Below are 18,739 nucleotides of genomic sequence, written 5' to 3'. Positions count from 1 at the left end.
CCGAAACTGTATATTGCTGTTGGTTACAATAAAAATCTTAGGAGCATCTCTGGTATGTACCTATAGTGGTGAAGGGCATCATATATTTGGCCTGCCCGATTTTTATACCCTCCACCATAGTATGGAGGGTATATTAATTTTGTTCTTCCGTTTGTAACTCATCGAAATATTCATTTCCGTTGCTATAAAGTATAGGGGAGAGGGGGGCACCTTTGAACACTTTTTGCTTTCAAACCTTATAAAATTTTTTATTTTATAATTTTTGGTTTCTTATAAATTTTAACTAATAGGTACATATGTAACCTTTAGAATGAATATACATATGACATACTATAAGCTTGATAAATATATTTTATTACTGTTTTAATGGACGAAGTCAAAGTGTTCAAAACTGCCCCCCTAGGGGGGCAGCTTTGAACAGGGGTTGGCATTTTTGAACGACATGGGTTTTTACAGTGTTTATGTTCAAATATGTATGTATTTTATTCATACATATCAGAAATGCATTAATTCATTAAAAAATATATAAAAAATTCTCAAAATTTAAAAAAATTAGATCAAAAGTTATTAAAACATAAAATGACTTAAAAACGAAAATTAATATGGTGAAAAATACAGTTAATTTCGTAATCTTATTAGCCCATTTGAAATTTTGAGAAATCGAAACCAAAAGTTAAAAACTCCTTTTTTTACTCGAGTTTAATGGGCATGTTCAAAGGTGCCCCACCCATGGCATTTTACGGAAATTTAAAATAACTTTTTTTGTAATAAATATATATGAAAGAAATTACATTAGTTATGTTTGAAATGATTGTTGGAATGCAAATAATTTGTTTAACGAAAGAAAACTTTCACAGAATTCTTCCTGCGCCCTTACAACCAAAAGAAAAAAGTTTACAATGGCACTGAGAAAATATGGTCATCCATGCACAATTTTTCGACAACTGAAAAAGCAAGCCAAAGTGGTTTACGCATATAGAGAACAAGGTTGCCATATGCAAAAATGTGGTTGCGGGTAAAAATATTTTTTATGAGCGCTGTTCAAAGGTGCCCCACGTTCAAAGGTGCCCCCTCTCCCCTATATATTCTTGATCAGCTAAGACGATCTAAGCATGTCCGTCTGTCCGTCCGTCTGTTGTAATCACTCTAGCTTCTAAACGAGTTGAGATAGATCGCCAAAATTTTGCACAGAGTCTTTTGTCTGCAGGCAGGTCAAGTTCGAAGATGGGATATATCGGTCCACGTTTAGGCATAGCTCCCATATAAGGGTACCCCACAATTTTCCGTGTTTTGGGGTTCTTGAGCGCGTTTTTCAACCGAATTCGCTGAAATTTGATATATTGAGTTGCTATTGGGTACCCAATTTCTCCACAAAAAATTATACATATAGGTCCATTTTTTCTGGTAGCCCCCATGTAACGGTACCCCCAATTTTAAGTATTTTGGGGGTTTTGATCGTAGTTTTCAACCGAATTGGCTGTAATTTAGTAATTTCAGTTATTATTGGGTAGCAAATCTCTCTACAGAAAATTATAAATATAGTTCCATTTTTTCTGGTAGCCCTCCAAATGTCGGTATTTTGGGGTTCTTGAGCGCGTTTTTTAACCGAAATCGCTGAAATTTGGTACATTTGGTTCTTATTGGGTGCTAAATATCTCCACCTAAAATTATAAATATAGGTCCAATTTTTCTGGTAGCCCCCATATAAGGGTACCCCCAATTTTCGATATTTTGAGGTTCTTGAGCACGTTTTTCAACCGAATTAGCTGAAATTTGGTTTTTTGTAGTTGTTTACGGTAACAAATTTCCCTACAAAAAATTATGAATATGCACCCCCTTTTTGGGGTAGTCCCCATATAACCCGCTTTTTTATATTAAAATAGTTATGCAATTTGTTCGAGATAAAAAAACTAGAACGTAAGGTTCGATAATGAACTACATATGAACTATAACCCGTATTTAGAACTAGCCCCTGTGTGGGAGGTACCAGAAGGAGTGGACCGATATTCCCCATCTTCGAACTCGAACTATGTTTGGAAGAAATAATAAGATGGCCAAAGTTTGAATGAAATCAAAAATTTCTGAAACAAATTTGGTCCAAAGAAACATGGGGTCTAGAACCATTTTAACCGTGTCACCCTCATTGTCCATAAAGCTGAGGGTATAATTGTCCATTAAAAATTTCTGAAATTTGTTTTATAGTTTACATTGTGGTTTACATAACCGGTTTCTGGAAATGTCGATATAGGTCCACTTTTTGGTATTTTCCCTATATTTTCATTTCAAGTGCCTGTCAGTATATCTATGGTGGAGGGCATCCAAAGTTCGGCCCGGCCGAACTTAACGCTTTTTCACTTGTTTTTTTTTTTTCATTTCCTTACTGGGAGTAGCGGCAATGTATGTCCACATTTCATTGAGACCTGTGCCGTGCATTTTACATACTTGCGGACACACAAGACACATGTGTTGAATCACCATTTCGAGTTGTTGTATTACAAATTAAATCCCTGAATGGGAACACAAATATTTTGAATTTCGAATAGAAATGTAATACTTCAAATTAAACACACGTTCAACACTAATCAAAATCACACATAAAATCAATCGTACGCCTCATAAACTATCTTAACACATTGTTTTTTTTTTTAAATCTTGTTTCAAATATTGATAGCTCTATTCCATAATATCCCCATAAGTGTTATATTATATTTCTTTATAAAATTATTATAAATATTTAGTTTTTTTTTATTAAATTATTTTTTTTATTTCATTTATATATAAATAATATATGTAATTGTCCTATTCATGTATTTTGTTATATATGGAAATCAATTTTTCTCTTTTTAATTTTTATATAAAAAAAAACATATTTTTATTATCTTTGAATTTAATGATTATATATATATATAATTTTTTATATTTATGTATGTAGATATAAACAACACATTTTTCTTTAATTTTAGTTTTTTTCTTGGTTTTGACATTTGGTAACATGATAACTAACAATATTCGTATTTTCTTTGTTATAAATTTCGTTTCAGTTGGTTTGGGGGTTTTTCAATTCAAACCAAATTTAGTTTCTTGTTTTTTTTTAATTTTTTAAGGTTGAAATTTTGTTTTGTGTTTCTTAAAACTTTACGTTCTACGTAAAGTTTTGCAACTAGCGATGTTTTATTATTATTAATTTTTTAATAATATTCTTAAACTGTACATTGTCATTTTTTGTTGTGGTTGTTTTTGTTGTGTGTTTGTTTGTTACTGCAGCTGTTGTTGGTTTTTCTTACCGCAGTGTATGTCTTATTGTGTGCGCTTATATTCATGTCCGCTCGCCTCATGTTGTTGCTGCTGCTGTTGTTGTGTATTATAATAAATTGTTGAAAAATATTACTGGCGTTGTTGTTGTTCGTGTTGCGATTAAACTGTACAAAACTGACAATAAAACTATTAAATATGGCCAATGATGGTCGTGAAATGGCCAACAACACCACCGCCACAGCCAACACCACCAACAAGAATTCTGCCCAACATTCGCCAGCGGTGCTATTGACATTTTCCGCATGAAGCTCGATGCCTTGGAGGTGATGTCATTATTGTCCATAGTGCCGACACCAACACCACCACCGCGAACATCCGTTTTGCCATAAAATATCGGCTTACGAGTAACAGCATTGCTGCTGCCTATAACACCGGGCAGACCATTAAGGCTACCGCCATTCGCTCCACCACCACCACCATTGTTACCCGTTGCGATGCCATATTCAAAAGAGTTACCCATAGTGTTGTAGTGGTTACGACCACCGCCAACTTCGGATCCCACCATATTTGGTTTATGTGTGGCATGTTTATGGTGGTTGGTGCCGGAATTACTTCCTGCTCCTCCTGCACTGGACCCAGCACCGTTGGCATTAAGGCCACCGCCACCTGCTGCATTGGCCGAGGTATAGTAGACATTTGGTGTTAATGGCGGTAGAGCTAAATCTCCGTCATCAAAATCCTCTGCAGAACCATAAAGATCTTCATCATCGGGCTGATATGTGACGCGTAATTGTTTTTGCTTTAAAATGTCATTGGTGTCGGCATCAGCATTACTTCCACCATGTTTATTAACCGGTGTTTTACGACTTGGTCCAGGAATTTCTGTAAATTGAAAACAAAAAACAAGTAAGACAAAAGGTAAAATGTGGTGAACGGAGGATAATAAAAAATAGAATTATTTTTTAATAGTTGCTGGACTTTTACATAGTTTAATGGAGTTATTTAAACTTAAATGAAACACATGGTTGAAAATATTGGCTGTGATCTTCAAAATACCAAAAACGATGTCAAAATAGTTGGAAAATATACTTAGTACCAATAATTTGGGCAATAATTTTCACTGAGTGCACATTTATTATACTACAAAGTTCTCATTTCGCTATTCTAACATCCCATCGATCGGATAGACGCACCAACTTAGGTGGTCGGTTAACATTATATCAACCGGCTTCAAACCATACACGTGTCATTCGGTAAACTAACTAACTTTTTGTCCAAAATTTCACGATATATACACCCTATTGACCGATTGGGAGTCAAGAGCCTCTCTTTCTTACTCTGACATGTTTTCAGAATTATGTTTTTCCGAAGCAAATTTTTACGCCATAAGATAGATTTTTTTCAATTTTCATATCCCGCTTCTCATATAAAATTTCGTTATATGCGGAATATAACTTTATTTTTTGTCCATTTCATTCCCTACACATAAGCTTATCGTTACAAATAACAATAGGGATCTTCTTTGGCCAGAAGCTATTCTACATGCACGATTTCTTCATCCTTAACTGTGGCGTATAGTGTGTTTACAAATCATAATGGACAGATGGACGGACACACATGTCTGGATCGACTCAGCTAGTCAAAATATGACCTTCATATCGAATAAGCTTGATCGTTCAATGTTCAATGATTCAACAGCATCTTCTGGCGATGAGAACCTCAGACCACGTAGCTGTTTTTTTGTTTGTCTTTGTGCATAAGATTTTAACATGCAAAAGAAAATGAGATAGACCCATAGTTACTTTTAAGGATATGCAAAGAATAACTTTCTGATGTCTGGCAGAATATATATCGCTTTTATGGTCCCAATTAGATTAAATTTGGTACATTTCAAATGTCTATAAAATCGGAGAAGTGATCAAAGTTGTCCCCCATGTCTGCAGACGTAACATCGCCCAGGAGTTAAAAACCGACCATAAAATTGCTTTAAACCAGAAACGGCCAGACCTGGCCAACAGGAGAGATGTCGTGTTCCACCAGGACAAGGCTAGGTCCCTCACATATCTACAGTGACTCGCCAGAAACATCGGGAGCTTGGTTGGGAAGTTTTAATGCATCCGCCATACAGTCCGGACTTGGCACCAAGCGATTATCACCTTTTTATTGCATTGCAAAATTTCTTTAATGATAAATCAGTGAGCGGAGCAGTATAGTCGGACGTGGCCGACCTTACGATACCCTTCACAACTACCACGGAACTCTAACTTTCTACGAATGTTTATTTCGAGCCTGGGAGATATTTCGTGATATTTGCTCCCTCTAGGCCGTTTAGAGGTCAACAGCACATCTTCCTCACACTGGCATATTTTCCGAATATTTGTAATATTCAATACAGCTCTTCTAATTAATTGTTCAGATTCACTTCACCGTGGGTTGTGTTGTTATGTTCGGCTTATTATTGGCATAAAAAAAACACAAAAAATTATGTATTCGGTCCACTTCATTCTATAATTATAATCTGATCATCACCGAAAATTTTAGGCGTTGTCCTTGACCATAACTGGAACCTCATGGAAAATTTCAAAGCGATCAGCGCTATATTTTCGCCCTCTAGTGTGGTAATGGGTTACTAAATAATATCTGAGTACATAAGCAACGGTGAATATTTAAGTGTAACTCCCACCTCCGAGAACATACGACAATATAATTGGTATCAATTTAATGGTCAGCCACTCCTCTTGGATATACTATCAACTTCTGGGGTCTATGTTCTTTAGGAGTAAATATATACGCCATAGAATCCAAATTTTGTCATTTTTCACACAAAAGTCAAGGTCCATTTGACCCGCTAAATATTGACCGATCTTTATCAAAACAGGCATGTTTATTCTTTGGACTGATCCCCTTCTCCATGCAAAAATTCGCGGCGTTTGGGTCGTAATTGCGGCCTCTGGAGCGACCAGAAAAACCGACAAAAATAAAGTTTTTGGTCCATTTCATCCCCTAAACATCAACCGATCTTTTCCAAAAACAATAGGGGCCTTCATTGGCCAGAACCCATCTTATATGCAAAATTTCATGAAGATTGGTACATAACTGTGGCCTGTATCGTGTTTACAAATTATAATGGACTGACGGACAGACGGACGGACACACATGTCTAGATCGCCTCAGCTAGTCGAGATATGACGATCGGTATACTTAATGGTGGGTCTAGGACCAATATTTCGTTACAAACTCTTGGGGCTGCACAAAGCTATAATACCCTGACAACAACGTTGTAAAGGGTATAAAAATAGTATATAGGGAGGATTGTGAAAATCGACTACCAGAGTTTTTTTTTGCAAGTAGAGAGCAGGACTTCTATGAGAGAGGCATTATGAAGTTACCTTTAAAACGGCAACAAAACAGCCCAAATCTAGGCTTGGTAAAGTGATATTGGAGTATTGAAAATTGTGCCACAAATGATCAAATATGGGAATAAAATTAATTTTCAAAATGTTGACCAAATTTTGACCATCGGTCAACCAGAAGGAGTGGAACGATATTTCGCATCTTCTAACTTAAACTAAGTTTGAAGGAAATATTATGGTGTGCAAAGTTTGCATGGCCGCACCAGCCGGCCACACATACAAACGGAAGGACAGGTATTTGCAAATTGACTCCAAACGGTCTGAAACGGATTTGATCAAAAGAAACATGGGGTGTTAAAGCAATATTTCGATGTGGCACATTTTGCCGTAGCAAAGTGTATAGACTATCATCAATCATAAGATATTAAAATATGATTCTATGTTAGCCCCTCGGTCAGATAGGAAAGTGAGACGTGGGAACGTTCGAAAAAAATGCAATATTTTTAAAAATTTCGACAATTTTTAAAGATAATAGATCTTTGCATAAAAATGGTATTTTAAATTTGGGCTTTCTGTACCCATTCGTACCAAAAGTTACACAGAATCGATGATACTGAATTCAAACTCCATTAGATTATTTATTTTTTTTTAAGTGACACTTCTAAAAAGAGAACACCACAAACATATGTAACTAACTATAAATATATATTTTTTCTAACAATGTATTTAATATTTTTGTACTCACCATATAAACGTATACTGCTATCCACTTCACCCAGTGAATTTTTGGCAATACAACGATACGAGCCGACATCGTCCTTCTGGAATTTCCTCACAATGAGTGTCATTTTTGTTTCGTACATTGATTTGGATACATCCTGTACGTGATATTTTAACGATGACACAATCATCTCACCTGTTGACACAACAATGAACGACAAAATCCCATGTATCCGTTTTTGTTTTCCGCATTTTTTCATATGAAGGCAACAAAGGTCCATAACAGCGATGTAGAATAGTGGGGGAGAGAGAAGACAAATATTTTGTTATTTATTTACTCATATTGTATATATGTATGTACATAGTTTGTGTTGGAATAAATCACCAATATTTATTTAAATGTGTGTTTGTGTGTGGGTATGTGTTTTGTATTGGGTTTATTTATGGGATTTTTGTTAAACAAATATTGAGTCAAAGTGGAGTTGATGATGACAATGAGATTGGCGTTCGTCTGGCCATACATCTTCTATTGTGTAAATATTTTCGGAAAAGATTACAAAAGGAATTTCACACTGAAAGAGTGTTAAAATAACAATAAATGTGTGTGTCTGTGCTGGTGTGAAAAGATTCAAATCGCTTAAATGTTATATTTCGATTAAATAGAACTAAAGGGCGTATGATTTATATTTGGTATACATCCGTCACTCATACGCCACATTTAAATTGATATTGTCTTAGAAAAATATTAATTTAACAATTTTCAATTAATTGTTTATCCATTACAAAAATAACAAAGTGAAATGTAAATGTATATTTTTGTATCATCAATAATATATTCATGAAATTAATTAAACATTTTCACAAATTTAAAACAATTAATTTGCATAAAGCCCGTCTGAAATGTAAATATATAAATTCGAATTTCGATTTAAAGTAAATATTCTTCGTTATTATTTTAATAAAGTTTTTATTAAATTTCTCAAATGAGGAGTAGTCAGAATAGGATATGGTTTAGAAAGCAAAGTGATTCATAAGTTTCAATTCATATTAGCACCTTAATTCTTTTAATGAAAAATAATCAGTTTTTAGTTTGTTACTCCTTTATGAGTTGGACATGTAAAAACGTGTCAGTCGGATAAATATCATCAGCCTATGGATGGGGGTGGTCTACGGAATTATACATAAATTTTATTATTCGTTTAAGTTTTCTTTAAATTCTGTCGGTTATATGTGGGTGGCTTATATGTGGCTTATATAAGACAGCAGTTTCATTGAAATGCAAAAATATTTTCAAAAGTTATAGGCTTTGAAAGATGGACTCGAAAAGCTGATGTGCCTGATTTGCATGCTGTCCATCATTAGATGGCGCTGACGAAGAGTTTATGAAAATTACACACCTCATTTCTTTTTGTTACAACTTTTTTCGTTGTGCATATATTAAAACAAAATCGGTGGCATATGAAAGCTACAATCTTAAACTTTCTTGTGAAATATTAGGATTCAAATTTTCCACTACAATATTAATTTTTAGTGACTATTATATATTTGTAGCAATATGGGACTTATTTTTTAGAGATGCGATTATCTCTCCACATGTTATACACTTAGAGAGCTTGGTTTGGAAAACTAATGCCTTTGTTGATGCCATAGCAACTACAGTAAATAGTCTTAACGCAATTACAAAGAAGCTATTCTAAGCTGAAAATATACATTTAATGTGTATCTGTTTAACAGTTATGAAGAATCCGAGAAAACCATGGTAAACATTCTTAGATACTGTAAGATAATGGTTAATCGCGGCAATCAATATCCTTACGCCTTCAAAATTTATGAAGAATCTAAGATACCTGTGATTTTCAGTTATGAAGGCAACCATGGCAAACACTTGTGTTGATTTGAATCGTGACCATCAATAGATGGCGCTGACGACACGATCTTAAAACAGTCGCACCTCAATTCTTTTCCCCATAAAATTTTTCGTATTGCAGATATTAAAATAAAAGTGCTGTCATATGAAAAGTACAAATTTTATTAAATAAATTTATAAACTTCCAAAATCTGTAATTTTCTATTAACATGGCAACTCTGTCAAACAATCCTTGATACTATCGGATAGGGTATGATTCAGGCTATTTATATTGATTCGAATTATTTCTGTATCATTACGCATTCACCGATGATGGTAACCCTAGCAAATATTGAAAAAATCATAATATTATATAATAATTTATTTCAATATTTATATAGCCCGTTTCATCATAAATCTAACAAATCACATAAATCTAAAGGCAATAAGTCCATATTTTATAATTTCACAAGGGAGACATACAACATCCAGCGACATAAATAATTCAATTGTATATTTATAGTTTAGAAGATCCGATATCTTACTGATATTACGAAATAATTTTCAGCAAAATGTTGACCATTTTGTGTGGACGGTACCAGAAGGAGTGGACCGATATTCTCCTTCCATGAAGTGGATTTAAGTTTGGAAGAAATATTACAATGTCCAAAGTCTGGATAAAACCGGTTACTCTCTTGGAGAGTTATCGGTCGCATCAGCTAAACAGTCACACAGACAGGCATTTGCAAATTTACTCTAAATTGTCTGAAAAGGATTTGATCCAAAGAAACATATTTCGATAATGTATACAACAAAGTGTATATACCTTTATTAGTCACTAGCATATACCCGCTACTTCGTCAGCGAATGTGGGAAGTATTTAAAACCCAATACCAACCAATATTAACACTTTTAGAACCAATGTTCTCTTATTTAGTACCAATGTTCTCTTATAGTACTCAACCCTACACACAAATTCTGACCGCAAAAGAAATCATGCTCTATACAAAATTAGGTATTATTTTTTACCCTTTGCACTCTTGTTAAATTTCCAAATTTCAATTATAGCTTAACCCATATCCAAATTAAGTACCAGTTAGTAAACATAAATATATAAATTGCCATAACTTCCTACATTAACATACGAATTTCCAACACTTGCCACATACCCCAATCATAATTTCAAATTTCAGGATTCTATCGGTTCACCTAAATCCAATTTGTTTCAAATTTAGTGCCATTTAATACACATAGGTACAAATTTCCATTACTACCTACATCATGCAATCCAATGAAAATCTTATTACTCAATTTCAAGATTTCAGCTCTATCGGTTAGCTTTTAATCCAAACTGTGCCAAATATAGTGCCATTTAGTACACATTAGTAGACATTTCCAAAACTTCCTACATACCCCATTCGAACCCCCCAACAGTGATCCTAACCACCATTTGGTACCATTTAGTAAACATTATTACGAATATCCAAAACTTTCTACATAGCCCAATCCTATATCCCGACAGTGATCCTAAATTCAAATTTCAAGATTCTAGCTCTATCGGTTTACTCAAATCCACATTTGATACTATTTTGAAACTGTAATCCAAACTGTAACCCTAACACCAAATTTCAGGATACCAGATGTATTGGTTCACCAAAAATTTAAATTGTACAAAATTTAGTACACATTTGTACGAATTTTTAAAACTTCCTACATATCCCAATCCTACACCCCCACAATGATCCTAAATCCAAGTTTCAAGATACCAATTCTATCGATTCGCCCACAATTCAAACTGTACAAAATTTAGTACACAGTAGTACAAAATTTCAACACTTCCTAAATGTTTTAGTATTCAAACACTAAATCCATGTTTTAGGATTCAAACTCTATCAGTTCACTCACAATTCAAATTGTACCAATTATAGTACGATTTAGTACTTTTCGTACACATAAGTAACAAATTTTCAAAACTACGTACATATCCCAATCCTATACTCCGACGGTAATGTTAATATCAATTTTCAGGATTCCAGCTCCATTTGTACCTCTAAATTAATTTTGTACCAAATATAGCACTTTTCGTACACATGAGTACACGGTTTCAAAACCATCTCCTTATATCGACCCTACTTCCCAAGCCTAATTCGCAATTCAAATTCCAAGTTTTTACCTCTATCCGTTCACATGCTACAGAATTGTACCAAATTTTGTATATTTACGTACTTTTCGGATAGTTATAGTTCGAATTTCCAAAAAACCTTTGGTACATCTATCCTACACTCCATCATAGACCACCACCGGTTCGTCAAATACAAATGGCATCACATTTAGTTCGTTTTAGTACTTTTCGTACCGTTCTAGTACGAATTTCCAAAAACCCAGCCTTATCTGTCACATTTGGGCTAAGACCCAAAATTTCAAGATTCTAGCTTCAGCCGTTTCTTCTGTGCGTTGATAAATCGTTAAATCAGTCAGTCAAACAGTCAGTCAATCAGTCAATCCCAATCGGAATCCAAAATATCAAACTACAACCAATTCGGTTTTTATACCCTTCACCACACTGCGGTACAGGGTAGTATGGGTTTGTACAAAACAGTAGATGTGTTGTACAAAACATAATAGTGTATGTTTTTAATAGGCAAGAGGAAACCAGATAAACACGTAGTTCCTGTTGAGAATATACATAGAATCACTTTCAAAGTCGATTTATGCCTATCCGTCTGTCCGTCCATCCATGTATTTTTGTGAACAAAGTACAAGTCGCATTTATGATCCGAATACGATAGATTTGGCATAGGTCACTTATTTGGCCCAAGGACGAACCCTATTGAAATTGGGAAAATCGGCTTAGGTTTAGATATAGCTCTCATATATATTTTTGGCCGATTTTATAAAAATGGTGCACCAAACATCCAATATTTGTCTGATTGATATTTATTTGATTGCACCGAGTACTGAATTAGGTCCATTTTGATGTATTTGAAGTTTTGTTGAAATCGGTTCAGATTTAGATATAGAGCTTCCATATATAGGTTCGTCCGATTTTATGTAAATGGTGCACCAAACTCTCATTTTTTGCCCGATTGAGACGAAATGTTGCATAACGCATGGATTAGATATAGATATAGCTCCCATATATAGCTTCGTCAAATTTTAGGTAAATGGTGCAGCAAGCGCACAATATTTGTCTGATTGAGCCAAATTTTGCACAGCATACTAAATTAGGTTCACTCTGATGTATGTGAAGTTTTATTGAAATCGGTCCCGTTTTAGATATAGCTCCCATATATATTTACGTCCGATTTAATATAAAAATCCATACATGTCCCTTTCTTTCGATTTTCACGAAATCTCGTATAGCGTACTGAATTAAGTCTAGAATGATATGTGCTAAGTTTCCTGAAAATCGGTTCAGATTCAGATATAACTCCCATATATATTTCGACCGATTTAATATAAATTGTGTACCAAAGCCCCTATATATATTTCGATTTGCACGAAATTTTGCATAGCGTACTAAATTGAGTCTAAAATTATGTATGTTATGTTTCCTGAAAATCGGTTCAGATTTAGATATAGCTCCCATATATATATTTTCGTACGATTTTATGTGAATTGTGTACCAAGGTCCCTATATTTCATTCGATTTGCATGAAATTTGACCTAGCGTATTGAATTGAGCCTAGAATGATGTGTGCTAAGTTTCGATTCAGATTCAGATTTAGATATAGCTCTCACATATATATTTTCGTCCGATTTTAGATAAATGGTGCACCAAACTCCTAATGTTTGTCCGATTGTCATGAGATTTTGCATAACTTAGCAAATTGACACTACTGTGACTATATTGTGTTTTGTTCAAATTGGTGCAGATGCAGACATAGCATCCATATATATTTCGAACGAGTATCTGGTTGAGATTAAATTTTGAATAGTGCGGCATACCGAATAGCTTGCTATAAATCGATTTACATAAATTTTTCCAATTGTACGCAAACGACTCCAGATCTGCCCGAATGAAATGAAATTTAGAATAGGTTGCAGAATATCATGTGTATGGACTGATGTTAGTCGGACGACTTATAGATAAAGATCACTTGTTTAAATTCGTTCAATTTCATGTCAATGTTCCCTCGAAGGATACATATGTAGAACATACCCAAAGTGGTGAACGGTATCTTATATTCAGCCCAGTCCGACTTTATTATCTTTCCTTACTGGCTTAAATTCGGAAACGTGTTTAAAATATTGGAAAATAAGAAGGTTATGTTGCACTTCTGTTAACTTTGAAGTAGACATTCGATTTTTTTATAAATTCATTTAATTTTGATAATATCTCCGATGTCCTTGACCTAATTTACGTGCATCAGAAATTCGATAAATTATAATATGTTAATATGTTAAAAAGGCATTTTCTCCTTCTATTTTTATATGTGTTTTGAAATATCTTGTATTAATTCAAATTTTTTCCACGCCACCCCAACATCACAATCTGCAATAATTTTACCATTTCTATTTCTAATCCATCTACAACATTCTCCTAAGTGTGCCGACACTTTACAACAAAAAAGAAGGAAGGGGTGTTTGTTGATGTTGTTTATTTTGTTATAATTTTGCTACTTTTATGATTGTTTCCATTCAAAGTTAACTCCACAACAATAGTAACTGTTATAAAAGTGCCGTCACTAGTCATAACAATCGCATAAAATGCGTATTTATACAACTAAGGACACATGTGACGACGGCGGCCTTCTCACTCCATCCGCTCCCCATGCTTGTGTACATCCAACTACAATTGGCTGAGTACTTGTTATCGTCATGTAAGTAGATGTGTTGTACAAAACATAATAGTGGAATTGTGGGAGATTCTGCTTAGATTTTAATGTGTGGATATTTGTAAGTTTGTGGGTGTCTGAATATGTGTGTATGTGTGGATTTCCAAGTCTATGATTACAAGCTTACTTTCATCGCCTTGTCTCTTGGGGGCGATTTGTTCTGTAAATGTATGGGTGTGTGTGTTGATTGTTCACATGTTGGAGTGGTTTCATTCTTATTGTTTATAAAGTGCCAGAATTTATTCGAATTTGTGCGGTGAGTGCGTGTGAGTGTATGTGTGTGTATGACTGCTTTCAACGTAAATCCGTACGTGTTGATTTCACTCCTAACAAGTCCAGTATTGAAGAAGATGAGGGAGGGTGCCGATTATTGTTGTTCACTTAGTGTACATGGCTAAATACGATGATGATTGGCATAATCATAATTGTTATTTTAGTTAATTTGATTTGTGTTAAGTGTCATCAGAGTGTGTGTGTGTCTGTGGATGGTAGTGAATGAATGTCCAAATAATTGGGAAATTATTAGGGATAAAGAGAAGATATGAATTGGTTGTAGCAATTATATTGTCTTGTTTCCAAAACAATTTACGTGTGGGTAGTTTTTGGTTAATATTTTTTGGTCCACTTTACTTTTGAGAGAGGTTGAAAATTCGCTATGGGGTTGAAAGCAATTCCCCACCCAGCCCAAGAGCTCCATTAAAAAAAGAAAAATATATAGGAAATCTCACCACCAAAAATTATTAATATTGGCCCCCGTTTCCGGGTAGCCCCATTATTTTTAAGTGTTGGTGGGGTGTTAAATCTTCCTCCAAAAATTACCAATTACGTTTGAAGGTTTATTCGCATTTTCTCTTCGCAGAAAATAATTTGTAGACATTGGAGGTTAAAACTAAGATTTGTGAAAAACTATATATATTGATACACAAGGTTTTAGCAGTACTTTTCCACCGAAATTTTTATACGCTTCGTTCTATAATGGCACGAAAAGTACTAAATGGATAGAGCCAAAAATGGATAGAACCGAAATTTGGAATGCGAAATATGATTGAAATGTAGAGTCGATATAAGGAGGGGGTTTTGAAAGCTGGTATCCTGAAATTTGGAGTTAGGATCATTGTTGGAGTGTGGGAAATTCGTACTAATGTTTACTAAATGGTACCAAATTTGAATTTGGGTGAACCTGGTCAGGATCACTGTTGGCGTATAGGATTGCGATATGTAGGAAGTTTTCGAAATTTATACTAATATGTACTAAATGGTACCAAATTTGGATTTGAAGTTATTATCACTATTGGGGCGTAGAATTAAGCTATGTAGGAAGTTTTGGAAATTCGTACTAATGTGTACTAAATTTGGTACAACATAAATTTTGGGGGAATATGTGTAGAATTGGAATATATAGAGTTTTGGAAGTTTGTACTAAATGGTACCAAATGTGTATTTTGGTGAACCGATAGAGCTGGAACACTGAAAATTGGAAATAAGGTTACTGTTGGGGTGTAGGATTGGGGTATGAATCCAGGTTTGAAAATTCATACTAATGTGTTTTAAATGACACTAAATTTGGTACAATTATATTATATGAAACAATCGGGCTGGAATCATGATTTCTATTGGATTGATTTTAATGTGTACTAAATGGTACCAAAATTTGAAAATGAAGATTTGGCTGAACCTATAAAGCTCGAATCATGAAATTTGTTTTAGTTTTGAATATGCTAGTGAGGGTATATACACTCTGCAAAAACAGGCTTCATTTGGTTTTATTTGTGTTAGTCCTCGTGTATCTTTGGTCCAAATCCGTCCATCTGGCGGACTTGACCCAAACTCTGCAAATTGTCGTATTTCGAACACCGTTGGAATTTTCGGTCCATTCCGATGATCCGGTAGGAGTTATCATGCCCGCCATCAAAAAATTTTTGAAGAGTTTTCTTAATCAATAACAATCAACAATGTCAAAACAATAACAAAATTTTTTTGTAAACTTATTTTTCTAGTTCCACTTTTTTAAACAAAATGGTCAACATTTTTAAACATACCTGTATTGTAACATGACATTTATCTGACCACTCCTTCTAGTACCCCTAAAGGCTAAACATTTTCAACATTTGTAACTCGCATATGTAGCCAACGGAATATCCAAGTTTATCGAAATTTTGCACATCGTAATATATTTGCAATACTACTTCTGGTACCTCCCCCCACAAAGGGTCAACATTTGGAAAACCTGTTAATTTAAATGGATCTATTGGGCAATCTCTTCTGGTATCACTCTACGGATGATCAACTCTTTGATAATAAACATATGCATTTAATACAACAAAACCACCATATCTGTCGGAAAAACCGAATGACACATTTTTTACTTATCAAAATGAGATTCTGTATTAACATAGCGCCTCCATATAAAGGTCGCGGGATTTTTAAGGTTTTAGCCGAATTTTCCACTGAAATTGCTGTAAATTACCAATGGGGATTCTTGGAGAGCGGGGAAATGCATATTTATAGACAAATTTCTATATCAATCCCCATTGAATTGCAAACTCGATTCTAGACTAAATTCAGTTACTGATGCTAATGTTTGTCCATCCTGTAGACTTAGCACCTGGACCAAAGGAATAAGCTATGGCAAATTAAATATCAATTATATAATAAATGCGACCTGTGTTTTTTTATGAAATTACATGGACAGGGGATAGACGGGAAAATATATTCTCAAACATAACTGTAGGTCTCCCCAGTGTTTGCAAATGTTACATACAAATACGATACAAGCCTTCATAAATTTGTGTTCAGGCCTTATAAAAAATTTTCAATATTTAGAATCGTAAATTGGGGTTTCCCCTCAGATTAAAAAAGAAAAATATGATTTTTCAACACATAAGGAACATTTTATGGTGACGAAAATAATTAACGATGTATTTTTTTCTTCATGAAGGTCATAATAAGAAAGTCTTCGAAGACCCACATGACTTATTGTTGTATTGTTTCAGGCTCATATGAATAGATCCTTGTTTCGTCACCTGTGATGATCTTATACACATCGTTTGGAGTATTGTATTTTTTGCGGAGCCACACGTTAACAAACCGACCAGCGATCCATGCTCTCTAAGAACTCAAAATGCTAAATCAAATCCGGCTAAAATCTTCAGAATACCGCAAATTAGAGCCATATCAAAGTAATTCCAACTATAGACTTTTTTTGGAATCAATACATTAAAACACTAGACAAAACCAATTCCGATTAAATCGCAAAAAATTGGATTTTTTTTTCCAAAATTAATATTCATTAATCTTTACTGACCATGTATGTCAGATACAACTGCTAGCTTAGTTTAAATAGTCATCAATAAATTGGTCAATTGTTTATCAAATTGGCTGCAAATATTACAATTTTCTTCTTCCAAAAATCTGAATGAAAATGAAAAATGATACCTTAAACGAAACGCAAAAAAAAAGTAAGAATGATGATGATGAAATGCAAAACTAAATTTAATGTTGATTCATGTTTCGATGTTGCACCTTATGTTGTAAATGTCTATAAAATGTTAAACTAAAATGGAGGCGGGCAATGGTGAATAGAATGCAGTCAGTGGTTTAATGTTGATTTACACCCTACACTCTAGCACAAATATTAAAACATGCAAGACACACACACACCTACATACACCCAGCCATTTATTGTGATGACCAGACAAGGACTCACGTACCTATACCGAACAGAATACCAGTCCAAACACAGTACATTAATAATGTCGAGAGTGTAAGGCCGCTGGTCGTTACAGCAGCCGTAGAAAATCTGTGCGGAATGTTATGTGAGTGGTGGTGTGGGGGTAAGGGGAACATCATTTGATGTTCCATATATTACATACATTCGTACATACATATACATTTTTGTCAGTGTGAGTTAATGTTTGAATGTGTGTGTGTATTTGGCTTAGTTTGTTCTTTGTTAGCCATGCATATATAGACTTACCCGTGTCCTTAATCCAGTAGTTAATTGATTTGGGGTATGCCTCTACGTGACATTCAATTTGAACATCAGTGCCAAGTGGTGCACCGACTAATTGATTTGGTACTTGTATAACGGGATGAACTGTAATGACACAACAATAACAACAACAAAATGTAGAAGCATAGGCAAATTATAAAATATCATTAATTCTTGATATATACATATATATACAAACTAAAATATTAAATAGGATATATAAATTATTTATAATTATTATTAACTGTTATTGCTTAGTAAATATAAATTGCAGCAATAGTTTTTGTCGTTATTTAAATTTTTAACAAATACTTAATTAGAAAATAATTCAGAATCTATGCATTGAAAATATATGTTAAGTTTTAAGTTCCATTTATGTTTCAATTTAAATGTATGCCAAAAAGTAAATTGTTTCTAATGAAATTTATAAATATCGTATAGATTAATTTTTGCATATTGTATGCAATAATAAAAACAGGTAGCCTTTCAATGAATATTGACTACCAAATCATTTATTGTCATTTTACCACATACAGACACCAAACGAACTTTGCGGTTATACACACACACATAACCTTTTGAACTGCAGACAAAATTTAATAAACGGTAATCTAGCAGATACAATGGGCATAAAATTGTAAAAAAAATAATCTGATACAGAAATATAATACAAGTAAAAAATGTTCAGTCGGTGTTGCCGACAGATATATACTCGCTGCCTATGGTTTGCGGAGGT

General features: G+C 34.1%; 1 protein-coding gene across 1 annotated transcript; it reads right to left on the bottom strand.

Annotated features, from left to right (window-relative positions):
* Positions 1-3,298: 3,298 nt before the first annotated feature.
* Positions 3,299-18,108, bottom strand: LOC133323345 (uncharacterized; the record flags this gene model as incomplete). The annotated part of the gene is made up of 3 exons (XM_061532284.1): positions 3,299-4,137; positions 7,354-7,524; positions 17,989-18,108. Coding segments are annotated over 3 exons (1,067 nt in total), but the record flags the coding sequence as incomplete, so codon positions are not given.
* Positions 18,109-18,739: the final 631 nt, after the last annotated feature.

This window comes from Musca vetustissima, unplaced genomic scaffold (assembly GCF_032173495.1).
Source record: "Musca vetustissima isolate MV318-11 ecotype Yass unplaced genomic scaffold, APGP_CSIRO_Mvet_v1 utg13423, whole genome shotgun sequence".
Classification (NCBI taxonomy): Eukaryota; Metazoa; Arthropoda; class Insecta; order Diptera; family Muscidae; genus Musca; species Musca vetustissima.
Note: the sequence above shows the minus strand (reverse complement) of the source record. Positions and strands in the feature narration are given on the sequence as shown.